Here is a 27240-nt window from a genome sequence, read left to right as displayed (position 1 = left end):
TTTTTCTTGGAAAGCAAATATCAGGAATATGGAGGCACAGAAGAGTGTAAAGGAACTCCCCGAGATTTAAAAAATCAAGCAACTAAATTAAAATTCTGCAGCAGGGAAATAGTTGAAGTTGAGAAAATCTTCTAAAGGAATAATTAAATAATGGTATCATTTTTCACCATCCCCGCCTGCCCTTGCTATAAGCACTTAGAAGTCAAAATAACTCATATGTAAAAGTTTTGGTCCCCATTCATTGCTAGAGATTTTCAGAATTTCTCAGTTTTTTCATGTCCGTTTCATTTTTACTTGGTTTGGGATTTTGTTTTTGTTTGGTTATTTTGTTTTTGTTGTTGTTTTGGCCTCTGATAGTGTAAGTTGATACTGTTTCTTCAGAGATTCTTTCATTCCCTTAAAAAGTAATGCTCTCTATCAGAAATAACTAATGATCTTAGCAAACTTTTCAAAACAAATCTTAACAAATCTAACACAGCTCTACAGCATAGACAGGTTCCCAGGTTCCACTCAGTTTGCTGAAGCTCCACGCACAAATACAGTTTTCTTCATGTGCTTGTAATAAGCAGTGACAGAAGACAATAATTGCACATGGAAAGGAGGCTTAAAATTTTAGGAAGAAAAAAATTTTTCTGGGGCTCTTCATCAAGTAAATCAATTTTCAGAAGAGAAAATATTTTGAGTGACCCTTTCATCCTTCCTGAATAGACTAAATAAGACATTATATTTAGCTTCTAAACTAATGTCTTCCAACTGCATTAGCCGTGCTACACGATTTGGTTAAGTTTCCAAAAACACAGGTTTTTAGAAATTTTTTTTAGTTTTAATGAGTTACTGACACCAGTTCTACAATTAGACCAGAAACCAGAAGTACTGTTGTGTTTGAAGATGCATTTTACTAATGCATCTAACTAAACAGTTGTTCAGATCACAAAAGTTGAAATGAAGTATTTATACTCTTATATCCTTAATACATCCCTTTAAATGTATATTAAACTATATTGTGAAAAATCTGGTGCCTCCGTGTACGAATTATTCATTATTACTGCACTGTACACTAAACATTGAGCGCATAATTGTAATTCACCTGCCAACTGCAGTTTGTTTGTATATATTCCATTTTTGTTGATTTTTTTCCCATTGTAAGCAGAACTTCAGTTGCCTAGAGTGCAAGGAAAGGGAGAAGTCAAAGAGAGGGAGGGAGAAAGAGTACAGTTCTAGTAAGAATGAGAAAATCATTCTTTCTATAAATAATAATGAACTTCCAGCAAGGAGAATTTGATTGCTGGGGAAGAAGTCATCTGTTAAAATCATACAGCACTAGGACAACATTTACCTGCAGAAGAGTCTTGAAGATCTGAGAGGTCAGATTTCCAGACTTTCATCCCATACAGCAATTTCATTGGATCAGGATGAAGAAGAATTTTACCAGCAACAGGAGTTCAAGGAGCAGACAGGAGTTAACACAGGGTACTGTGCTCAGCCTTCACCTGTGCTGTCTCACAGTGGCAAAAGGGAGAGAAATGCTGTGCTGGGACACTGCATTGCATGTCACAGCCTGTGTGAGTGTGTGTGTGGATTTGTGCCCAGCTACTCACACCTGCCACCAGGCTCTTCAGAGGTGCCCAGCAGGCAGAGCAGGGCATGGCACGGCTGAAGCCACAGAGAAGAAAACAGGGGGGAAAAGGGAAGGGAAGGGAAGGGAAGAAAACAGGGGGGGAAAGGGAAGGGAAGGGAAGGGAAGGGAAGGGAAGGGAAGGGAAAAATCAGCCTGCATCCTAAGCAGCTATTGGAACCATGATTTTTGGACTATTGGAACCAGGGTTTCTCAAGAGTGAAAGCCACAGATGCCAAGGCAATGGATAGGGTACAAACCCAAGCTGCCCAGCCCCAGAAGAGTTATATGACAGGATGTTGTGATAAGACACGAAATGATGACACAGACACTGCTGTTCTGCAGGGGAACAAAAAGAAGAAGAAAAAAAACCTTTATTTTCTGACTCCAACATTTATAGTTTTCCAAAGGTGACAGTGGATTGGAGGGTGACAGTGCCACCTCTCCAATGCCACTGGACAGACCAAGGGGCCATCAATTCTCTCCACCTCCATGAAAGAATGCAAAACATAGGTTATTTACAGAACTGTGTGTGAGAAAGTTTGTTGAAAGAATGCAAACATCAGAAGGCTTAACAAAGTCTTACAAAATCAGGGCGACAACAGGAGTGTAGCATGAGGACACACTACGGGAAAATCACTGTCTCACTTCTCAGATCCTTTGAATGGATTATTTTACGGACTGAAAATATACGGGTGAAGAAAGAAATACCTAATTTGTTTCACAATAAGTTTGGTATGCAGCTTGGTACCTGGTAGGAAAACAGAAAAAAATCAATATATCATCAGTATTTTTAACAAAAGTTTTATTCACATTTCTTGTTGTCCTTATTAAGTTATAAATTCTATTTCTGCCTTACAAGCCAGCTGAAAGAAAGGTTCATCATCAGAAATATATGCAGCTGCAGAAGCTTTTGCAGATAGGAACTTTTCAGACATTAAATAGTAATCACCTGTTAGTGATTTCCTTTAGAGTATTTGGAAGTTTAAATATCTGAATTGGTAATTTCTTTTATCCTCTGCTTTTTATCTGCCTATGTTAATTCAGTAAGTTAACTTGTATTTCCACAAATAAAATATTATTCTGTCTGTCCTAGACAAAACTATCTCCTTTAATTGTGGATACTTTAAAGCTGTCACTGTATATTTTCTATTTTCCTATTAATTGCATCCTGTGATGATTTCAAAATTGCATTATCTCAAACTTCCATCCATCACATTTACTATATGGGAAACAAAAACCAAAGTTACAAAATGTTTGAATCTGGATTTAACTACTGGATGTAACAGCAGTTATGTTGGATAGTAAAGATAATATCATACTTTATTTAAATTGAATTTCCAAGTGGTGGCTGCAGTGGCATAAAATTATGGAAGAGTATCTGAGAGGATGAAGTATTCTTGGATATAGAGGTAGCAGAATACTTGCCCTTAAAAAAAAAGATTCCGTTTGTGCCCCCTTAGCATTTTCCTGTTTGTGTAGGCATAATTGGAGTGGTCACCCTTGTACCCTGGTTTCTTGTTTTCAAGGTGTTTCCTGAAAATTATTGCACAACTTATGCGCACCAAATATAATTGCACACCTTATGCCTGTCAGCCCAGTCCACTCCTTGCTCGCATGCGGGTTGTCATTTCCCTTTCCTGTTGGAGTTCCCCTCACCAATCTGTTTTCAGGAATGTTTTTCTCCTCTGTCCTCAGGCAGATCCTGTCTCTTTCTAGCAATCCTTGATCAATAAAAGAGCCCATGGTGATAAAAGGCAACTTGCTGCTGACATCAGCCATGCAACTCAGTCCTGGCCCATGGACTTCTCCTTCTCTTCGCAGGACTTTTCCCTTCCACAGAATCAAGAAGAAGACACCACCTAAGCTGTCTATGTCCTTGATCACCCCCTCCAGCACTGTGTAATCGTGCCTGATGTGCTCCAGATCTCTCCTGGACTGATCTTAGGTGTACATGTGAAAAAGCAGCAGGGCAAGCCTCAGCAGTCTCACTGCAGCACCCTAAAGTCTACCCTAGCAGCAGCAAATCTCCCCATAGAGCAGGATGTGCCAGCAGGTGAACAGACAAGACGTGAGGGTCATCCCCAAACTGTCACCAAAGAGATAAAGGTCAGGTAACAGCCATAGCAGCCATCTGACACGTGTTCACCAAAGCAGTGCTCGTATGGAACATCTAAAACATGCTTTCTAATTTTCTCTTACTTTGGTAAAAGCACAGCAGTCCTCATAGGTACTGAATGTTACAATTTTTCCCTTAACATAGCTCATTCCAATGCAAACAAAGTAACCAAGAGTACCTAATGGCATCATTATTCTTAGTAAATACCTGAATGTTCAAAATGTTAAGAATTAAAAAGAAGAAAAAGAAAAAGAAAAAAAAAAGTAAAAAACCTCCCCAGAGATGAATAAAAAGATATAGATGCTCTCACTGCTAGGAAAATAATATTGAAAATGTTATCACGTTTTCTGTTTCCAAAAGACAAATTTTCTCAGGTATGTCAAGAGATAGTTACACACAAGACAAAGGAGGCATTTTTCTGCTTCCTTTAGTAGTGGTAAGACCTTAAATGGAAAATGATTTCATACTATTTATCTTATTTAAAAAAGGTTTTACACAAATGGGAGAAAATTCAGATGAGAACAAGAACTGATTAAATTTAGAATCATGAACAGAGAAGAAAAGCTGAAAGAACTGTGTGTGTTTAGTGCAGAGGTATCACAGAAGCATAGAATCATAAATGTCTTGGGTAGGAAGGGACTTTAAAAACGGTTTAGTTCCAAGCCCCTGCAGTGGGCAGAAACAAATTCCACTGAACCAAGATTTGCAGAGCTCCACTACTCTGGCATTGAACATTTCCAGAGATGGGACATCCACAAATTCTCTGGGCAAAAAAATGAAGGATTAAGGCTGGTAACATGACACTTTCTTTCTCTTTTATTTTCAGAGAACAATAACAATAGAAAGCTGTAGTTAAAAGGCAACAAATACTGACTTGACCTTTTAAATTGAAATTCCCATGTTTTAGTTTTTCTGTGAGGAAGAAAGAGAGTTTTCACACAAATAAAGCATGAGCAATATCCAGCAATAAACTTATAATAAAGTCATTATTAACCAAGAGATATCTAGGTTAGATATAATGGGAAAAAAAATCTCCTTGTAAGGCTGGTTACGTGCTGTAGTGTGCCCTCACAAGAGTTTTATGTGTGCATTGCCAACGTAGGAATTTCTCAGACACATTAAGGATATGCTTCTCCTGCCTCAGAAAGCAGAGAAGGATGAGATGAATTTGGAACATCTCTTCCAGCCTGAGCTTTCCACAATTCTATAACTGCTTTTGATCCAAGCTTTTCCTTAGGAAATGAAGAGGAAATATCTCTTGTAGTCCCAACAGTGCTGTCTTGGTTTCTTTCCTTTCAACGTTTTATAGTGAAGAGGCATCCAATCTTTAGTTCATCATAAAAGATAAAAAGTAAGAAAAGCAGCATTTAAAAGGTCAATAATCACAGCAGAAGTGTGAAAAAGGCATCTTCACTTGTCTCTATCTTCTTGCTTTCTAATTAGGTGCTGACAGTGTGGCTGACACCGTGTAAGATACAGAGATAATTCTGGCTCTGGGGAGCTCAGCATCTAAGAGCCAAAGAATGAAGGTCCCTCAGGATTAGTTCTTGCTTCCATGTGTTTTAAAAGTCTGATAATTTTTCACTGTAGACCTATGAATCACATTCTAAATTGAGACAGAGATAAATAGAAAGCAAGTTATTTCAGGTGAATAGGGACTTGAAAAAAAGCTATGCAACGTGCTGCTTTTGGCAGGCAGAAGAGCATTAATATAAAAGTAAGTGCTGAGTGGCATGGATATCATCACACTAGCCAAGAATAGAAAAGATCTGTCTCTGCTATCACAGAAGAGGTTGATCACTCTATTTAAAAATTTGGAGTACTTCATGCTACATCTGGCATTTAAATACTCTATTAATGAACTTCTATTCTTATTCTGAGCTCCTAGCAAAACATATACCCTGAGAAAATGGTTCATTGTCACTGATTGACAGAAACAACAATTCACCACAAATTAAAAAAAAAAAAAAGAAAAAACCAAAACCCCACACCTGACAATTGCCAATTAAAGAACAGGAAAAGAATAAGGAAAAAAAAAAAAAAAAAAAAAAAAAAAAAAAAAAAAAAAAAGAGGTAGATCCCATCCCTCAGGACCTCAAAACCAACAAAAAAAAAAACCCAACAAATTATGCAATTCTGAATTCACACTGTGGATATAAGAGGCACTACATCTAAATAATTTTCTCCCTTTCTACTCAGAGCATAGCATGGAATATTTAAAGTCAAACTAACACTATTTCAACACCTAACTAAAATAAAATTCCTGAGAAAATAAACAGTTTTCCAAATATATAGAAATTCTTGTTAAAATTAACAGTTCTGAAAAAGCAAATATACAAACACAGGACAAAAATATTCCAGTTAATTATAAACTTCATGTGTTTTTAATAAACATATAACACTGTTCTGACATAAAGGCTAGTTTTTAATTAAATAGTTTATATATTATATAATTTTTCACTACTGAAGACTTTCAACTTTTTATCTAGATGTGTAGCAAAGGCATGGTGCATAGTAGATCAATATCAGTTTATGATCTCTCTAATTATATTTATTATATTTTATATTTTAAGTTAAATTTGCATTGTAAATTTGCTCATCATCCATTATAAGATTTCTGATCCAATTTTAGCTGATTGAGTTCTGCATCACAAAGTTCCTTGCAAATTGTTGAGACATTTCTGCTTAAATTTGAAATAATCAACACTCTAATTACATTTCAATGAAAACTTTAAAACTCTCAATTCAGGGCCTACTGCTACCAGTACTTCTCAATGCAGCATGAGTCAGAGGATAGTTTGTGGGTGTGTTGGAGGCATTAATACGGTGGTCTGGAAATGGGAAAATGATTACACTGAACAGCAGCTAACAAAGAAATTCTCCATGCTTTCAATAAGGGCAAGACAGAAAAGGGTAAGATCATCATTATGGGCAATGACAACAGAAAGTTCTAACCAAGCAGTAATGGTACATAATGTATAATCACAGGGATGAGAGTGCAAGAGGAAGAAAGTTTTGCATAGTGTCTGTACAGGGAGCTTAAAATATATCCGTCAAGTTCAGCAGAACCCAGGACCTGGAAGACATTTTACATGTAGATTATCACTAATTAATTTTGCTAGATTGGGAACAAGACAGAAATACAATTCAGGTTTGAGAATTATTAAGTTCTAGATGAACAGATATTAATGGAAACCATATTTTATACCCAGTATTTTTCTGTTGACGTTTTAGCTTTTCTGTTTATACACCCTCATTATAATGCTCCGTGGAGTCAAGTAAAGCTGAAAAACAACAGACTAAGAACTTTAAGGCAGATATGTAAATGACATGACAAAACCTGAATTTCCCGACCAGAATAATTCCTTCAACTCTTTTTCTGTAAATTGATACTTTATTCATACTTTTAAAAAACCATCACAGATGAGTAGCTTTTGTACTGATGGCTTTAACAGAGCAGAAAAGAACCAAAGGACTAAACCAAAGGTTTAACCATAGGTTAAATGATGAAGTAAATAAATGTATCCATACCTCAAATGGCCAAAGGTAATCAAACACCAGACAAACCAGGAAAAGACAATGCACATCATATAAAGAAAAAAGGAATTTTCCCGATACTTTTGTCCACAATTTTATAAATTAATATCCTTCAATGTTTCCTTTTAATGTTCCAAAGACTGCAGATATATCTTTTCTCTGTATACATTTATTTGCAAAAGTTAATATTTAAAACAAAAGAAAGAAGGATTGCAGGAATTCCTGCTGCTGCTTTGCTGCTGTTAGGTATGTGGCTGGCAATTGGTGAAATGTCGCAGTTGTTTAATGTGTTTTGAGTGGTCACCTGGGATGAAAAGTATAAGATGCACCTCCACAAAGCCCTGTCCAATGGACTGCCCCAGTGCACTGCTCTCTCTCACTCTTCCATTTGAAATTAAAGTTTCAACACCTGCAGCTTCAAATACCTTTTCTTCCAGTCAGCAAGTGCATGAATTAACATCTCTTCAATGATCAACAATTCCTGTGTGATGTCTTCAATTGTAATGCTTCTTCTATTAATAGTGACTTCAATCTCAGCTCCTTACATTTTATACTGAACTTGAAATCAGTTTCCAGACATACATGCCTAAGCATTGTACATAAGAAACTACAGATCACTTTTAAACTGTTAATTAAGAATGATGGAATAAAGATACTGACTATTCTTATATAATCAGTGTATCTTAGAAAATATGTAAAGAATTTTTCTCTGAAAGTGTTTTGTCTGCTTAGTGCAGGAGGATTTGTGACTCATATAATGTGGGAACATTGAGGATAAAAAAAAAGTCCCTTGAACTCAGTTCTGAAAACTGTTGGATATATGCTCACTCTGCAAGGAGGAAAAAAAAAAAAAAGAAGTCTCAGATTCACCCAGCTGGCAAGTATCTTCCTGTGGGATAACTAGAGTGCTCTTTACCCATACATTCATGTGTAAAAGAGGCAGCACCAACTCTCAAGTTCTTTGCAGTTATGGTGCAGGATTTCAGCACTGCATCTACATGTAAGAATATCCTGTAGCTATATAACCTGTGAAGACTCTGATTTAATATCCTGAATATTATTTCTTTTCTGTCAATCTGTTTCAGTAACTGCTTCAGTCACTGGGCATAAAGAAAGCATGGTTAACATTGTGCAGTCTGCAAGAGTCCTCTCTCACCTATTTCACAAAGGCCACAGGAAACCTTCAGCCAAAATTCATGGCAAAAGGAGCAACATATGTATAAGATTTTTATTATATATTCTGATAAATCTCCAGGACTAAGTTAAGACCACATCTAGTAAAAAAAAATAATATATCTATCACTAGAATGATTGCATCAAAATTTTTATTTAAGAGGTGATTTATCACCAGTTCTAGGGTCTTCCATCTACCAACAAGGAGGACAGTACACCGAGAGAAAACCTCTGTAATGAGAGCTGTATACTCCTATACTAGGATCTCAGGTCCTTATGACAGCTCAGCCATAATTTTTTTTTTCCTCACTTTTGTCCTTGATTGAAAAAGAATTGTGTTCACCCCACTCAGATCATGGTGGGGTGAATTGCTGTTCTGTGACCAGAGACTGAGCCACAAGAAGAGTCCTGAACAGAGTTTCTCCAGTATTATTTTGACACCTCAGATTATAAATCTGTTGTGGTCTCTTATTTATTCAATACATCTTTACCACACATGAAAGAATGCAACCATCACCCACATTCTTTTTATAAAGACACCTTTACTCTAAAGGAAAATAGAGATATTGTCAAAATACCAAGAAAAACATGCTTAATGTTTTTCAAATACCTGATTTCTTTCTTCTCTTTCTGTTTTTGTTTTGAAAAGCAAGCCATGATCCCCAACCTTTTTTAACTTCTTGATCTTGTAGTGTCAGAGTTTTGCTACCACTTGAGTTTCTGGATCTAGTAACACTGCAGTAACCCTTAGATACTCCTTGAAATCTTTACTCATTAAGGGTCAGCACTCAAGGATTCAAACTATGCAGATCAGAATCACACTAAATTGCATCACACTTTGTATTAGAAATTTTAAAAATTATACAAAGCACATGGGAAAGCAGCATCAGACTCATGACCTCTGTTGATTGCCAGGAATGAAGCGTTAGAGCAACTTGGAACAGATTGAGTGCAGAAACATTCATTGTTTTGCAAGATAGTAAAAGTTAACCCAGGATACTTTATTCAAATTTATGTAGATGCCAGCAGATATGATTGACATGTGAAGAACATTTCACATTTATTCTAGTTAAGAAATCTCCATCATGAGCATAATGCCATATGGCATTATTTCTATTTATTTCTGCTATTTCCTTTCAATGGAAATTTTGAAAGCCAATCATATATTCTACATCTGTAGTCTGCTGTCAGCTTTCATTGAAGCATGCACTGCAAATTCCTCAATGGCATAGTTACCTGCTTAAGCTGGTGCAGGAATGTCTCTGTGTCCAACAGTAACAGGTCATTATAAATAAATAAATCCTAACAATTTTCAATGCCTTGGTGGAATGATTTAAATTATAAACCAGGCTTCAGTTTTGATTGACACAAAAACCGTAATAATGTCTACTTAACTTCACTATGCCAATTCATAGAGCAAGCTTAAGTTTCATTTTGAATATATGTGTCCACAAAGTTGCATGATTTTACAGGCACACATTTCACAACTTTAGCTCAGCCAATCAATATTTAAAACTAAAAGCATGAATTACAAAGCATTAGACACTACACAAATCACAGAAAAATAAATTAGTCTATTAAATATTTGTTGATTAGCTGAAGAAGAAGAAATGGATTTTGCAGTGAGTTGTTTATTTGTCTGGGGGACTGTAGATAAATTAACGCTTTTAGAAAAGTAATGTCTATTGGGAATCAATAACTTATAAATCCAAACAAAAAACACCACACTGTAATTGGAAAAAAAAGTTTAATTACCTATAAAATTATCATTCTTGTATGTTGGCCAGATTTCTTTATTCCATGAAAAAAAGATATCTTAAAAAGCACTTACTATACCAGGACCCCCATTATGTCTTATGTGAATCTTTTACAACAAGATTCATATTCAGTAAAATATGAGACTAACACTCAGCTTTCTCAATACTCTTATCGTGGTGCAGAAAGGAAAAAAAAAAACAAAACAAAACAAAACAAAACAAACCCCCACCACTTTAAAGATAAACATCAATGTCCTAATTTTACAGTTTGGAAGACATGAAAAACTATGTATCTGGTGTCAGTAACCAGCTAAAATTCTCTCTACATGTATGTGAAGTTTACTGTTTATTTAGTCTCAGCAACATGTCATCCAGGAGTTAAAATACTTGGTACTGACAAAGATGCTGGTAAAGATGAAGTCTGACTGAAAACTGTTCTACTATGACTACTTCATAAATAAATACATTCACTAGAGTCTGGTTTTAATAACATATTTAATTTGCAGTGTAGATTAAAGCTGTAATATTTATCTTTGCTGGCAATACACTTCATTTTTTCCTCAGATCAGATCATGTTTATACATATCTACCAGGAGCTGAACAAGATTGTACTCATAAATCTTGATTCTTTAAATGTAAAAGAATTCATTTATATTCAAAATTATTGTCTACCTTTGTAGTTGATTTTAAATATACATACTTGAAACATGAAGGGTCTTCTGTTGATTAAGGTTTCATTTTTAGTGTGCTCAAACCAAAGAGAAATCCCACGCACTGAGAACACTGAATGCTATAGAATCATTTCCAAAAAACTTACCTCTGGTATAAATCCACTTTTTTTGTGGTTTACAGGGTACTCAAATCTGTAAGGTGATTGCCTAGCAGAGGTGCTGGACAGAAGAGGATCATTGCACATGAAGGTGACTGCCTTGTTTCTTGCATCATTTCAGATTAACTCTAGCAGAGACATCCAGGAACAAACCGCTGGTATCACTGCTGCCTTGGCCAGAAAAAGGACTACAAGAACTTCCAGATCTCTACTGCATCTAACTTCCAGAATTATATAGAAAACGGACCCATTTTGTATAAGGGCTTTGCACTGCCAGAAGTCAGGTGGGATTGAACCAAATAAGACATCTGTTTTCCCATCTTTCAAATGCTAGGAACTGAAATTTCCTTTTGATCTTTTATTTCCTAGCTGGGAAATATAATCAAATGTTGAACAGCATCTATTTTCACTCAGGGGAATGGGAAAGAGGAGTATGATTTTTCTACATTGTGACTAAGAAATCAACAAAACAAGAAGACCAATTTCTTATTTTTGAATGCTATTCTGCCATATGTACATGATTGTTCTAAGTTTTCAGTTTTCAGTTGACCCATGTTGGTTAGGCATGCATGGAAAATTACTAGAAAAGAGTTCTTTCTCCTCTTAGTCATGGGACTGAAATGGAAACCAAATGGGATGAGCGCTCAGGTAATTACAGGGTTTTTGGAAAGTACACTTTCTGTACACAGAAAGTACATGGGAATAGTTAGATCTTTTTCTCTCCTTCTTCCCTTTTCCATTTTAAAAAAAAAAATCTTTTAAAGAAAAAGTTGCAATACCAGATGCTCCCTGAATTGGCATAGATTTCTGTCTTGAATATATCTGAAATTTTTAAAAAATAAGATCTTTTATAACCTGAGTTATTTCTATTACCTTTTTCAAAATTTCTTCTGGATTAGTTACAATGGAGAAAATGTTGGTTATAGTAAAGACCATGATCTTCCAAAGTGCTCTCGATGAAGAGCATTATTTTCAAAATAAATTCTTCTATTGTATTTGTCTTTGGTATGTATGCCATAGATTGGATTCAAGACAGCTGTGTTTTCCCTAAGAGTTACATTAAGTTTCATCCGGGATGTCTGGATTATCACGGCTTTTTTTTTGGATATATGCACTGCATTTTCACTTTCTCAGAAGCTTAGCAGATGAATCTGCAAACTATGCTTCCATGTTGGCTAAAGCACACACAGAAATTCAGTTTCAGTATTAACATAACTGAAAATTAAATTCATAGAGAAACTCAGAAAAAATTTTGGTAGCACTACAAGCAAAGCACTGCAAAAAAAAAAGTTTGCTGGAAAAAACCCCAAAACCTACAAATTATTATTACTTTTAATTTGTGAATGTCGCTGAAGTGTTAAAATTTATCCAAGCCCCACTAGTGAATTTTGATTATATCTATTGTGAATATGATAAAAAACCAAAAGATTCTAACTAAGAATAAGAAAGCAACCTTATTTCCACAAAGCTGCAAGCCAATAATAAAAAGAACTGTGTAGTCCCTTTCAAAGAACATGGAACCAGTGACTACAGTGTGACATGATTTTATTCAACCTCTGTACATCTAGTGCCCCCCTAACAGGATATTTTCACTTTTGGAATATGAAAAACACCATGTGCTTTTTACTTTCACATTCTGAGAAACACCAAGATGGAGTTCTGATGCAGTGCAGTTGCATCAGAAGTTGTCTAAATTTCCACCAAATTCAATCTCAGAATAAAGTTTTCATTACCAATAAATATATTGCAATATGCTTGGATACTATAATAACTGATGAAGCAGGGGTCTTCAGGGCTTATCACCGAAAAAAACCAGAATTTTTCCATGCTATGTATCCAAAATGAACTGGTTTTTTTCAGACACCACAGTTCAACCTTTATCTATTATTCAGGGATTAAAAACATCTAAAGAGAAGATAAGACAGTTTCTATAGGTCATAAGTCGGTGACTAGTTATAAAAAGTAACATCTTGAGGTCTGAGGATTTATTTGTGATAATATGTCATGAGGTATTATTTTGGGATCAAAATTATGCAGCTTGAAAATTCATGTTCAAAGGTGTAAGAATCCTTAGTATTCATGACTCATGTTGAAATTTGTCAAAACAAGCCTCACTCTTACATTTTTAATGGATTTTTCCTGGGACAGCTGCAAGTATTTTTGCACTTTGGCAAACCACATTTTTATGGAGCTGCTTGAAATTGGAACAATATGACTAATTTGAAGTCAAAAGTAAGCTTGAATCAACCCATTAAAATTCTCTAATGAATAAATAAGTGTAATTTGAACAAAAGCTGACAACAGAAGTTAATATTTCAGGTGAATAATAGCCTACACAAGCTAGAGAAGGACTCGTCACCACAGCTGCTCAAAACATCTTCCACAATGCAACAATCTGACTGGAATCAGAATGTGAATATATGTATCTATATAACACTAGGCATCTTTTAGGATGATACAACATACAGTTCTTTTCCAACATAAATGACTCTATGATTTTCAATTTTTCCAATTACTCCCTTTTGCCACTGTAATTTCACATTCTTACAGGGCACTTATTTCTACTTCACCTTACCAACAAAGAGAATCCACCAAATGATGAACAAGAAAATTCTACTCTATACAACTTTTTAACTCAAAAAACTGTACTACCCGAATTTACTTATTTTTAGAAATAAATAAAAGTTAATATACTTATATAAATTAGTAATTATACTTATATTATTAGTAATGTGTCGTCTTGTCAAAATTTAGAAAAAAAACTTATACTCTTCTTAATCTCTTAAGCTGACATAATTCTTGTCTTCCTGTTATCTGAAAAAATTTTCACAGAAATTTCAAGTATTTTAAAAATTTTCTTCTTACAGAGAGCAACCCTGGGAGGAAGAAGAAATCTGAGTTTCAGTGTGAGATGTCAATAAACCTTGACTTTTTTTTTCCTTTTTCTTTCCTTGTGATTTTATTTGCTTTTTCTAGTGATTTTCTATTTTCCCCTGTGTGGGAAATCATGTTCACTGTTGCAGGTAAATTAAATTGTTGCAGATACTGTATTCCTCTAAACAGGGTTTTGTTTTATGAGGAAGTGGTATACTTTGAATTAATAGAACCATAGAATCACAGAATCATACAATGGTTTGGGCTGGAAGGGACCTTAAAGACCATCTAGTTCCGACCCACTTGCCATGGGCGGGAACACCTTCCAATAGACCAGGTTGCTCAGAGCCCCATCCAACCTGTCTTTGAACGTTTACAGGGATGGGACATCCACAACTTTTCAGGGAGAACTACTCCTGTGCCTCACCACACTCACAGATTCACCAGATATGTTACAAATAAAAAAAATTGTTTAAGTACAGAAAAATATTTTATGCAAAATATTTTATTAAAAGCCTGAGCTTAATTTTCCAAATTATTTTTAACACAACCACCCCCTCATTAAAATTGTTACTGACTTTGTTTCTTCATTTGTGTATTGTTTTTATTGCAGTTACTTCAGTATTTTGGGAATTTCCTCAAGTACTGGAACTTCACAGAAGTGCAGGTTTGAGGATTAAGAAAGTCTTGAACATAAGAATTCTTGTCTTGGACCTGTCCTGTCCTGTCTTGGAGAGGACACAATTTTTTTGAGTAGCTTTCTGTTTCCTAAGAGTATTACTTACTTACATTTTAATTAAGCAATTGAAATTGTCATGGACAATCCAAAATCTGGATTCACAAAGTACACCTAGATAGTCAGTGGTCCCTCTGATGCTCAGCATAAAAATCTAAATGGAAGAGAATTGAACTGGAGACCGAGTCTTATTTGCATGACAAAGTTATCTTTTCAAACAGATCAAAAGATTAACTTATATTTAGCTTGTCTCAGGAAACACAGAAGCATTACTGATAAGAAAAGCAGGAAACTGGAAGTTTCAGATACTATACTGCAGATTTTGAATTTGAAAGGATTTATGAGATAAATTGGTCAGATTCCTGGATGCTCTGTGGCATTACAGCCTTTAAATCTGCTGCACTGGAACTATATGGATTCCATCTTTAAATTTTCACCTTCTGGCTAGCAGTTCTCACACTGCAGATGCAGAAGAGGCAAAAAAAAAAAAAATAAAAAAGAAAGTACATCTCTAACCTGAATATTATTCTTTATGCAATAATACATGCGCATATAGTACTTTACAGATGAGTGGTGTTCCACAAAATCTAAAGTGGAATGAAAAATATAAGCATATGTTAATTTCTTTACGATTATTATTACAAATGAATTTTTTCACACATCTGTTTTCTCAAACCAAAGCTAAGATACATTCAGGACATCTCCAAAATGAAGACATATTCCCTTAAATGAAAATTATTCTTCGCTTATCTGTCTGTGTAGAAAATTGCAATTTTATTGCTCTGAATTTCTTGTTCATTTCTCTCCATCTGGCATTGAAAGGAAAACAGAAGTTAAGAAATAAATTTCTAACTCCTTATGATGACTAAGTATTGATGATATGTTGATGTCTAAGGACATTTATTTGCTCTACAACAGACAAAATTACTGAAAATGTCAAGAATTCTTGGGCAGCTGGGCCCAAGGACAGGATCCCTCATCATACCTGCTAAAAAAATACCCTGTAGCCAGGGCATTGCTGGGTCTCCCCCCTAAAGGCTGCAATTGAAGTCCCCTCTGGACACCAGTACAAGTCCCCTGGAGAGACAAGGGCAACACGTCTGCAAGACACAAATCAGAAAGCTGTAGGCACTGTGAGAGTTGATTCCACTCATACAGTTTGGAAGCAGACACATAAAGCATCGTATTTTTACAGAAGATGTAGCCTGTGAAAATAAATATCTACCATCTCCACACTACCCACCTGGGCAGTGGACACACCAGAGCAGGTAATGGATGGAAAAACCCAAGGTGCAGCTGCCTCACAGCCTCTCTTCATTCCTCCCTTACCTCTAACCCTCTTTTCTCCCTACCCCACCCAAACTGAAAGACTGGAAAATCCATGTCACACTGACCATTTGTGGATGCAAGACTCACAACAGCAGCAGCACATCTCACAGTCACTCCATCACCTGAGCAGTTCTTTGGTCTCTGCCTCTCCATTTCTCTGCCCATCCTTCCCCACAGCCTGGCTCTTCTTTCCCAGTTATCCCATTTCTCTCCATGCTTTGAACCCCCAAGTAGAGGGAGGGAATGCCCACAGACAAGCCACATTTAACTAAAATAATTGGCTAAATGCCAGTAATTTTTTTACAACAAAAGCAGCACAATGGAATTTTCCATCTAAATGAAAAACTGATGTGGTTTAAAGAAAAAAAGAGAAACAGCAAAAAAGATTGTGCAGCAAACACAAAGCAGATCTAAAGCTTGGATTTTAATCATGAGTTGAACATACATCTTCAGAGACCCTGGGTGAGTCATTTCATTTCCTGGTGCATTAATTTCCCAAATTCCAATACATAGATAATATGTAATGAATGTTGCTGTTTCAAAGCATGTCACAATAATCTCTGTAATGAGGTTTTTAATAGAAATTGCTGTAAAACTCTGAAGAATAAGGCACACATAAAGGGCCAGCAAATATGTTAATACCCTTTTTAATGATTCATTAGTATTTAAGATTTAACAGATAGGCCTGTAGCAATACTGCAGAAAGAGTGGCAAGTATTCTTGCAGAAGGCTGTTACCACCAGAAAGGAAGGCCTTGAGTGGGGCAGCGAAGCAAGAGACAGCCAGAAGGGGAACCATCCCAGCTACCACCTCTTTACCAGCAAATATGACCAACTGGAAAATGGCCAGGACAAAAAGGCTCATTAGTTGCAATGATTTTCAGTGAAGGTAATGAAGCAAGTGGGCTGGGAGGAGGGAGGATTTAGCAATTTCACAGCTGCTGCGAGAACCCCTGTAGTTTAGCTCTGACCCTGTAGAAGCCAGGTTAACTAATCCAGAGCAAAAATTCAGTGACAAGGGATGTCCCTTTTTCTCTATGGATAAGGGTCCACCATCAAGAAAAATGCTTCTTTTTCCATGCATGATTCTCTGCTCCTTTAAGTGGGATGGCTGAGTGGTACAGATGGGTAAAGGCACAATAATTCAATTTGCTTTTTCCTATTCTGCATCTAATTTAATTGAACAATCAAGCACCCCAAACTGGATTAATCTATAGGCATGTCTTATTCAGTAACATAAAGGATAGGATTCTTCTGTATGTATTTTTTTATCTCAAAGGATAAGTTAAATGGTCATTAAACATTCCTACAAAGAGAAAGAAAATATTTGTAAATTAATTATGGTCACTTTTTGGGGATATCTTGATAAAGATGATCCAGAGAGGGAAAAAATTGAATCTCAAAGACTTTTCTAAATGTAGAAAAGTAAAGAAAATAGAATCTACCTGCTCAACTTCTCAATAATTTTTTTTATTCCTAAACACACTGGGCTGCAAGAGGTAATGTTATATAAATCATAGTTTTATGAAATATGTTTCAACCAAAAAAAAAAAAAAAACCCACAACAACAAAGGAAAAAAAACCCCAAAAAACCCAAACAAACAAAAAAAAACCCCAAACATTTGCAAGAAGGTATGAATTCAGGAATCTTAAATAAGTGTTAATGCTTCTGCATTTTTGCATATATGACATATATTTTTGGCTATTCATCCTAACATAACACTGAATACCTCAATGTGTCAGTGTTGTGGTTTAGGAATGTATTCTCCAATTTCATGTTCTCATCCCTCTCTCCCCTGCATAGGGCTGGAGAGAATTGGAGGCACAAGAGGTAAAGATCACGGGTTGAGATAAGAGCAGTTTACTGGAACCAGCAATGAGATAAGAAAACAAAGAATAGCAGTAACAATATTAATAGCAAAAGTGTACAAGAGAGGTGAGCAATTCAGGTGCAAATTCTCACAGTGCACCTTCCCCTAGGTCTGAGGCAGCACTCAGACGATAGCAGCACCTTTACGTCATCTCGAGCTCCTGCCTCAGCAGTGTAATTTACAGTTCCAAGTATGCCCAGAGATCTATCCAGAGGGTGTGGTTTGGTGGGTGGAGACACCATCAGTCCCTCAGAGCACTGTGAGGTTGCTATGGAAAAACTGCTTTCATCTAAGCCAGACCCAATGCACCTGGATGTGGCTGAACGTGGCTGCTGTGGGAAGTGGGGAATGGACTCTGTGGTTTCCTTTGCTCGCTTACACAGCTGTTGCTTTTCCTGTTTAACTCTCTTATCTCAATCCACAAGTTTTCTAGCTTTTCTGCCCTTCCAATTCTCTCCCTGATCCAACTGGCTGGGGAATGAACAAGCGGCTGTGTGGGGATGGGCTCCCAGATGGGGTTTAAGCTATGGCATTGTGATGTCAAGGTTAGAGGGCACTAAGAGAAGAGCATTTTCACAGCTTTCTCAGGGAGATTATATGTGTGTAATGGGCATCATCTGAACCTGTAAAAGATACATTTAATAGCAGATGGCTAATGGTGAGATGTACCAATGGTATAAACCTCTGATTTGAGCAGAGGAAGAAACACCATTGCTGAGCAATTTTTGAGCACCACAAAGCACTACTGCTACTGATTCTAGAGTGAAAGGTGTGTTGGTAGGAGATCAGAAAGTTCATGGAATTTTCAAATTCAATGTGTAAGGAACATTCCTTTGATGTGTTCATGGCTGGAGTGTCTGTCTATGAGGACTTGTCAAACTTGAGTGAAGTTCATGTCTCTGAGTGTGACGGCAAAACCCTTAAAGCAGCCATTCAGATTATTCCTCTGCACTTATATAAAACAAAAGTGAAAATAAGGGGGAAAAGTGAAGATACTTGTGAAGACAATTAACAAAACCAAGTTAACCTACTTAAAAAAGGGAGAAAAAATCCCAACAAATCAACCAAATAAATTATCCACTTAATTTATTTTGTTTAATTTTTATTTACATGACTGCTTAATATTAAAAATTATCACAACACTTTTTTCATCAATCTAAGCCTTTTCTGTTCAGTGATCTTGGCTGTGAATGTTTGCTACTGATTAGGTCAATAAGGTATCAGAAATTTCCTTAGAAATATTTTATGAATTCTTCTATTTTTGTAATAGGGAGATAGTACTGGATTTGTATTCAAAATATATTGTCAAGTAGTCTAAGCATTTATATCCAGTAATAACATGAAAGAAAACAGTTGAAAAACATGAAAAAACCTAATTCACAAAAGAAAGTAAAGTACATTTGGGTTCAAAGTGCTTAATGTACTAATTCTCCGTAGTTGACTATGTTTATTTCTTTAACTTGAATTTTTGTATTCCTGCTGAAATCTCTCATTTTATTAGTTTGCAAAAAGTGATGTTTTTTTGCAGAGACATGAAAGTTTTATTTTAATGAAAGAAAAATCAAAGCAGAAAGGCTTCAAGGTTCTCACAAAGATCTGGTTTTGTTGCAGGAAATGGAAATTTCTGTTTCAGAGTACACCTATTATTTTTCCTGAATTATTCTTTTCCTAGTTCAACTCTTCTTTCTATGCCCATCACACTGCTAAAAAACCCTGTTAAAAGTCTGTTTAAGGAAATGAGTGTTGCTGGATTTTTTCTCTCTTTCTGGCAGAGGCTTACAGATCTGTTTCCTAAACAATGTCCTCAAACACAGCCTGAATGTGAAAACTTCCTGCAGAGGCAGTTCACTTAAGGTTGAGGCTATCCTTAATTATAGGATGTTTTCAGCTCAGAAATTTCTCCAAGAAAGACCTCAAACTTTTATAAGGCAAAGAAGCTTAGGAGTTTTTAAATGGCCTTCAAAATCAAGCCAGAAAGTTAAAGAGAGCAAACAATGCATCTTTCCTATATGGCATATTTAACCCTTTTTTGTTGATGCATCCAGGACCTGACAAGTTACCTTTGTAGCAAAGTTATCTCATGCATCTTCTTTTTCTTAAGCCCTTTATTGGGAAAAAGCTTGGTAAACAGCAAAGTGACAGTTATTAATTTTCTGATAGTGCTCATCTCCCCTCCAAGATCAACTCAAGCAGACAATTCTAAAATCTCCCCTCTACACACAAAAAACCCACACACACAGAGAAAACTAAAAGCAAATAAGACCACCCCAGACACCAAATGCCAAGCACAAATATCCTGGTTTCCACACAAATGCCCTGTCAGAATGCATGGCCACTTCTTTCTTTTCCACTTTTTGATCTTGGAACAGTTTACTGGCTTTAAATGTTGGAAAAGGTACAAACCCAATCACTCAAACTGCACCTTGTAAAAAGGCATTCTTCAGAACAAACAAGTGAACTCTTCTCTTAAAACTGTCCTGCTTGGAGATATTCAAAACAGAAAACCAAAAACCATTTGCTAGCAAACTTTTGAATGAATCATGAACTAAATGCTGCCCAGTCTAAACCTTGGAAAGGGTTTAAGAATGACACAGAAAGTATGCAAAAACAACTATATCCTACCAAATCTTTTCATATACAATGAAATGAAAAAGTAACCAAAATCTAAAGAAGAAATAAACTTCTGTTCTATTGTTATGAATGAAACTGGATATTTTTGGCATTAGTTTGGGCTTTTCTTTACCTTTCCACCCCCAAAACACTGCTAAATAGAATTCCTCAAGTAAAATTCTCTTTCCTACTAAGATTCAGAACAGATATTTCTTATGCATATTGTTGCTTTGCAGAACTTCATTTGTTTAGACAAAGCCAAACAAAACAGCAGAGCTTTTACAAGAAAGGTATCACAGTCAACTGTGAATAAACGGAGCCAAGGAATATCTGCTGCAATCATTTGTTTTAGTAGAAGTAGCATAATTGTGCCATAAACTCCTTGTGCCATAAACTCCTGTCTTATCCACTGCAACACACTACATCTGTTTCATGCTAATGTAGTTCCAAAGAAATCAATGATATTTATACTGACATAAAGCTGTGATGAGTCATATTCTCAATTAGTGTCTTCAGTTTTGAGAAGGAATATCAGAGATTTTTCTTGATTTTCCAAAATTTAGCCTGTAATTTTGTTCACCGATTTCTAAGAAGGTGAAAGTTTAATTATGTCTACAGGGCTACAGAGCACCCCTTGAAAAATAAGTAAAAGTTATTTTAGGCAGATTTAACTTTAAAGCTGAATTACTGTAACTGCATAGATCTTTTGTTTCACTGGCATGTTCACAACAAGAGGCACTGATCTGGAACACATTTTTTAAAAATTACATCTATGATCCATAGGAGTCATAAAATGCCTGTGAAGTAGCATATCTGTTCAAAAAATGCTCCTCAACTATCCCAACATAACTATCCTAACATATTGTTGGTGCCATCAGACGAATATTATGTTCTTATTTTGATGGTTGAATTGAACTCCCCTTAGTCAAAATCATGGGCGAAGCTCCTGCCAGTTTAAATACAGCACGGGACTTCTAGAGACTAAACCAAACAAGGAGAGGTTGAGGGAGCTGGGGTGTTTAGCCTGGAAAAAAGGAGGCTCAGGGGAGACCTTATCACTCCCTACAACTGCCTGAAAGGAGGATGTAGCCAGGTGGGGGGCGGCCCCTTCTCCCAGGTAACAGGTGACAAGATGAGAGGACATGGCCTCAAACTGCACCAGGGGAGGTTCAGGTTGGATATCACGAAGAATTTCTTCTTGCAAAATCTTGTTAAGCATTGGAACAGACTGCCCAAGGAAGTGGTGGAGTCAACATCTCTGGAAGTGTTCAAGAACTGGCTGGACGTGGCACTTGCTTGTTGTGGTCTAATTGATGGGGTGGTGGTCAGAGGTTGCACTTGATGATTTGGAGATATTCTCCAGCCTAAATGATTCTGTGATTCTGTGATTTTGAATCACTCAAAGTGGAAAAATTGCAGATATTTCTTTTTTGTACAATTTCAACATTCTGTTTTTAGTGGATTTTTTGTTATTTTTTTGTTAAAGTGAAAGAGATTTTTTTAAAAGGTAGTGATCTGAATTTATGATGTGCGAGTGTTCAAAGGCTTACCAGAATAATCTGATGCATTAGACAGACAGGAATTTCAACAGATTATCTGAGGTAAACCTTACTAGGATAGTTTTAAAGAGCTGGTTTTCTGCATTTAGTTTGATCAGAAATAACCAGAGATCTTGACTTAGCAGGCAGTTAATTCCTAAATATCTTATGGGAGAAGGCTCTTCATGCACACAGTGGGCTGTCATCCACATAAATTCAGGTTTTGATTTATTCACATTAACATCCCAGATCCAGAGGTCCAAGATCAAAATTGCATTTTTCAGCTTACTTGCATCAGTGTTTCTAACCATTGCAAACCATATTTTTTTTGCAATGGGAAATGTGGCTATATTGAATTACTCTTTTGTTTTATTATTTTTCAAAATATAAAATGAAAGATGCAGTGTATTTTCATAGCTGAATTTTGTTCCTGGATTCCTGGGATTTAAAGTTTTGTGCGCTGTTTTTTGTTGTTTCTGTTGTAGATAACAGTAAATTATATTTCCTGGACATTATTTCTCAGTCTCCATGGACCTTTTTTTACACAACTGAATCAACTGCATTTTTTACCAAGCCTGAGACGAATACATATGTGTCCCACTTTCACTGAAGTAGAAATTCTACTGCTTCAAATATATACATATAAAATAATATATAGAAAATGGCTGCTGAATGAATTCAGCAAATGGTGAATACGTGCTTCTGAGAACAAAAATACAAATTTCTTTCATTCTGATATTAGTCATTCTTTGTACAGGACGGGTAGCATTAAAAGCATCTTAAATAGCTCAGTTTGCTTTTCTGAAAGGATTTTGACAGTATTAATTACTTCTGCTAACAGAAATTTCTGACACTTACATGACCTTCTGCTGCATTTGAAAAAAAGGCTGTCATGGTTGGTGTACTGATATATGCAAGGAAAATCCCAGGAATCAAAATTAAATGAAACTAAAAAAACCTTACCCTCAACATTACCAAGTAAGAATTTCCAATAACTTCACCAAAACATAGGTTATACTTCTTCTGGTGGGGGAGGGGGTATTTCTGTATGAAGAAATGAACTCCTTTGGAATGCAGCAATAACATGCACTGATGACAAGACAGAATCAGCCATGAGGAGCCAGCCTGGCTCGCTGTTTCATTCATGTATGAGAAGTTGAGCACACACATGGAAGTCACCTCTTTGTGGTACATTTGTAAGAATGTCACTATTGATAATGTTACACTGTTGTTTTTTTTAATACACTGGTATTAAAAAAAAAAAAAACAAAAAACAAAAAAAAACACCTTAACTTACTATAACGACATTGGCATATAAAGATGCAACATTCAAGAGGTTGGCACAAAACTGTTATTCTTAGAAAAAGAGCCAACAAAAGTTTCTAGAACAGCAGCCGTGGAACATCTCTTAGGTTGTTGCTAAACACACAAAAAAAAAAAAAAAATTCAATTTTTTTTTCTCTGTTTCCCTTACTTCTTCTCTTCTGTTTCTTTAAACATTCAGTTTTAGTTAGATTTCAAACCCTTTGTTTAGCACTTACCACCTACCACTCCTTCCAAGTGGCCATTTTGTCTCTAACTGTAAATAAAGTTATTCCAGCATGTTGGAGGGAAAGCAGAGAACATTTTTGATAATTAGATGAAAAAGTGCGTAGGCTGTTAAGGATCTTTCTTCTAACACATTATGGCAAATACACTCCCTGCACAGGATAAGGAGATTTGTTACCATTAAAAGGTATTTCAGTTCAGAGAGAGAATAAAATAATCCACCCCGAAGAGCTGTGTTCTGGGTGATTACATTTTGACCTCAATTCCTGCTATATTCCCTAGTGACTTTGTCCATACAATAACGTTTCTCCTGCTGGACCTAGTTGAACACCACCTAAAATTAGATTTTTCTATTGATTTTATGGTCATTTGCTTCTTAAAATCAGTTGTTGTTACTTCAAAAAAAAAAAAAATCCACACTCACTGTTTGTCATACTATATTTTGAAAAGCATGTTGGAGAAACCTCACAATGTTGAACTGCATGTTTAATCACACAGAAACTCAGTAATACTCATAGAAGAATACAAATCCTTATAATCCATTGCTGTCCTACAATTTTTTTATAATTTTATTTTTACAGTAGGCAAATTTCTGTTGCTAAGAAAGTTAGTTTTAAGAACAGTATTTAAGGTGTTTTTGTGACACCTCAATCATGTTGCCCCATAAAACTATGTAAAAATATTTTATTCAAAATGGAGAGGGAGGATTGCTGTCATTATACAATAAATGTAATAAATAGAAACAATAAAATGGCAAATTACTGTCAACAAACACCAAAAGTGAGCAGAGAGAATTTTTCTCCAATAAATCTCCTGAGACAGAGAGCCACAGGCAGCACAGAGCCCCAAAAGCTCCCCACAGGCTGTGCCAGCTGCTGGCAACTTCCTGCTGTATGGCTCCACTCCTTCTCTTGTATTAATAAGTATTTTTTTCAGGGATGCTTTGCCAACCTTTAATTATTGCAGAATAATTTTGAACAATGCAAGATTTTTCACTCCAGAGTAGCAGTTATTAGGTCAGAAACCAGCAAGCAAGTAAATTTAATATTCCTTTTTTAAATTTATTTTTAATGCTGGAAACAGTAGATCTTGCAGGCATGAAGCAACAACACCAGAGGAACAGTCTCCTGAGCTGTGGACTAATGAGCAGCTGATGTCTTAATTTACACAAACAGATGAAAAATCACACCAAAACTTTCAGAAAAAATGAGAATTCCAGTAACACTGCTGCTACCTGCAAGAGAAGTTTGTGTTAGCCCTTGAAACTTCACAGTTATTAGTCATTTATGAAAAACTTTGAAACTGTAGAGCATTTAGTCATATAGGCACTAAAGCCTGTTAGTAGATCTACAGGACTCACAGAATTATGAAATTATTAGGGTTGGAAGAGACCTATGAAGATCTCTTCATGCAGTCCAACCTCCATTCACCAAACTCGAGATTCAGGAAGCCTCTGAAGTTCAGATAAAGTAGTTTTAATTGGAAGCAACTAAAAGTTTTTATTCAGGTACTGTTACTCAACTGTGAAAGACATCTTTCTGGAAAAATATCCTAATGGGCAAGAAAAACTCTGGCTGAGAAGGAGTGAGTCACTCTCCAGCTGCCATAGCAATGCAAGAAAGTCCTTCTGCAAATCCTCAGCTACAGAGTCCCAGAATGGAAACCAAGAAGAAAGACAATTTTCCTTATCCTGATTTAGTGAAATCCACCTCAGAGTGTAATTACTTTGAGCTTGCCTACAAGACTTTAAGCTTGTAATTATATGATGAACGCTACTATGCTGATGCTTGCATGTTGATTGGTATTGCCCCAGTTGGGAGTGCTTCTTTCTCAACCCACCTACATGTTAATACAGATAACAACTGTATTCTCTCAAAATAGTTATTTTTGGGCTCATTTGTTTGTTTTATTGGGGTTTTTTGTTCAGATAACTAACTGGTGTCTGAAGTCAGTGGCAGCCTGTGATGCAGCATAACACAGAAAATAAACTGAGAAACTATTACTTTGTTGTTAAACTCGGTTAGCAGACATATCTAGATTGGCCAGAAAGGTCTCAAAAACATGCATTTAATTATCCCCTGGGTCTAAAACATAGGTGATCCTGCAACTCCCAGTATGTTTGAGAGCGGGCCACAGGCTGAGGACATCCTCCCAATCTCCTGTTCTGCTCTATCTCTCTGAAGCTCTGCACTGCCACTTACGGTTAGTGAAGGATATTTTGGTGAGGGAGAATATTTGGGTTTAAATGCATTCCCCCTGTTGCTGCTGACCTCATTTGTATTTCAACTCCAGGTCAGTATTCTGAAGACATTCTCAATTAGGAAGCATTACTGAAACTGAGTTTTTAAAGAAATATCTGCAACAACAGTGGAAATTTGCAAGTCACATGTGAGCTAAATAACATATTACCTACGTTATGTGAAGCACAGGGAATTGCCATCCTGTGTTCTGCTCAGCAAAGACTTACATGTATGTAGTAAATGCTAAGGACTGGGATCTAAAAACATACAAACTTATAGGCCTGTTGGCAAGCAATCAAGAAGCTGGAATGATGACAAAACATCCTGACTGACCATTCAAAGCAGGTCTATGTGTTTTGCTTAAGAGGAATGAGGACATTTCTGAGCCTAAACCTATAGGTTGACTGAAATTCAACACAGACTGACACTCCATTTTGGATGCATGAAAGTGGGTGCTGTAAGAATTCTCCTCTTCCAGTGAAAATGCAACCAGTTTTTCCATTTTCTCTTTATTTGTTTTTTAAAGGTTGTGGTGGCTGATTGGAGGAGGAGTGGAGGGGAACATACCCTGAATACCAAACTGAATCATAAAATCCCTACTACCTAATGTTCAGCACCTAAAATACCAGTTATAAAAATAAAGACGTGCCCAAGAATAGCTGGAACTGAGGCCAGAGGGTACACACTGACCTTCAGTCATGAAGCCAAACCCTTATGGGTTACAACACAGGGAGACTAACCAGGTCTTAGGAATGCTCAGAGGCCACACAGAATTCCTGAATAAAGTTAGGTAATCACAAAAAGATGATGATGATGAGGTGATAAATGTAGAATGCACATCTTCCACAGGGCAGCCCAGGAAGCAAGAGAGGAGCCTACAAGGACTGCAGCGTTGTGAAATTGTATTTACCACAAGTGCTTCTCTATCCCAAAGCAATGGCAGCTACCTCAGCAGGGGAGGTGTAAGTGATTACTTTAGGAGCCATCTTTGAGAGCTGAAGTAATCACTTTGTTTTTTGCATAACCATAAGAAACCTCATGTGAAGTGTGGAGTGCCCCCAGATTCCCCAGTGGACAGCAACCTTTGTGCGGCTGCTAACCATTTTTTCCTACCCTAGAAGACATTAAAACATTTCTCTGAAGGAAAAGCAGATTTGAGAAGCTGTCACAGCAGCTTTTATTTACTGTGAAGAGAAATTCTTTAAAAAAGCTGCGCTGAAGTCTCAAGTACAGAAAACTCCCCTCCCCAGTCTGGCTAGTACTGCTGCCACAAGCCCATAATTGCTGTAATTTGCAGGTTTGGTATGGAGGGGAATCAATGAAAAACATCATCCAGGGATGTGTAGTTGCTGAGTGAGAAGAATCCATACGTCAAAATTGCTAGAAGAGCAAAAAATAGTCCCTTTCTCATAAATGAAGTATTTTTCCTGAGGATTTTTAAGTAGGCTTGAAAACCTATTACTCA

The 27240-nt window shown here is 36.3% G+C and overlaps 1 protein-coding gene across 1 annotated transcript in view; it reads right to left on the bottom strand.

Annotated features, from left to right (window-relative positions):
- The window catches only part of CD226 (CD226 molecule), a 29908-nt gene extending 13774 nt beyond the window's left edge, over positions 1–16134 (bottom strand). The window contains 5 exon segments of the mRNA XM_041399215.1: positions 11887–11954; positions 11956–11992; positions 11994–12130; positions 12133–12167; positions 16035–16134. Of these exon segments, the coding sequence (XP_041255149.1) occupies positions 11887–11954; positions 11956–11992; positions 11994–12130; positions 12133–12167; positions 16035–16134 (377 nt within the window).
- Positions 16135–27240: the final 11106 nt, after the last annotated feature.

The sequence above is a fragment of the Onychostruthus taczanowskii genome, unplaced genomic scaffold, assembly GCF_017590055.1.
Source record: "Onychostruthus taczanowskii isolate IOZ18803 unplaced genomic scaffold, ASM1759005v1 scaffold16, whole genome shotgun sequence".
Classification (NCBI taxonomy): Eukaryota; Metazoa; Chordata; class Aves; order Passeriformes; family Passeridae; genus Onychostruthus; species Onychostruthus taczanowskii.
Note: the sequence above shows the minus strand (reverse complement) of the source record. Positions and strands in the feature narration are given on the sequence as shown.